The sequence below is a fragment of the Aureococcus anophagefferens genome (genome assembly GCF_000186865.1).
Source record: "Aureococcus anophagefferens unplaced genomic scaffold AURANscaffold_1052, whole genome shotgun sequence".
Classification (NCBI taxonomy): Eukaryota; class Pelagophyceae; order Pelagomonadales; family Pelagomonadaceae; genus Aureococcus; species Aureococcus anophagefferens.
Window position 1 is genome coordinate 1 of NW_008706225.1, and position 585 is coordinate 585.

At 75.9% G+C, this 585-nt stretch overlaps 1 protein-coding gene across 1 annotated transcript; it reads left to right on the forward strand.

Annotated features, from left to right (window-relative positions):
- Positions 1-34: 34 nt before the first annotated feature.
- On the forward strand, positions 35-520 carry AURANDRAFT_69170 (hypothetical protein; the record flags this gene model as incomplete). Its single annotated transcript, XM_009044924.1, has 1 exon — positions 35-520. One exon carries the CDS (start codon positions 35-37, stop codon positions 518-520), a length of 486 nt encoding a protein of 161 aa, XP_009043172.1.
- Between the last annotated feature and the right edge of the window lie 65 nt (positions 521-585).

The window sequence follows — 585 nt, forward strand, 5'->3', positions numbered from 1 at the left end:
CCAGAGCCTCGAGGCGCGGCTCCAGGAGAAGACGATGGCCGCGGCCGTCTCCGAGCGCGACGCGCACGACGCCAAGTGCGCCGTCGACAAGCTCAAGGTCGAGCTCACGGACGCCAAGTTCGACATCACGCGCCTCGAGGCCTCCGTCGCGCGCGCGGAGCTCGGCCGGACGCCGTACGTCGCGTCCGCGCGCAAGCCCCGGTCGCCCGCGCCGCCGCCGTCGACGCCCGTCTCCGAGCACGGCTTCGCGCTCCACGACGACGAGGCCGCGGACCTCACCGTGACCCTCGACACCTACGTGCCGCCGCCCAAGATGGGGCCCACCGTCCAGGAGCAGCTCGCCGCGCTCCGCGCGGAGCGCGACGCGAACAACGCCGCGCTCGCCGCGCCGAGCCCCGAGCCGGCGAAGCGGCCCCTCACGCGCGCCCAGCGCGCCGCGGCCGCGGCGAGGAAGTCCCCCGCCGTCGCGCGGAAGGTCTCCTTCGCCGGCGTCGCGGCCAAGGAGAACCAGGCCGCCTGATGTGCCGGCGCGCCCCTGTGACCCCCCCCACCCCCAACACCCCAGCCCCCCCCNAGAGTAAAGGA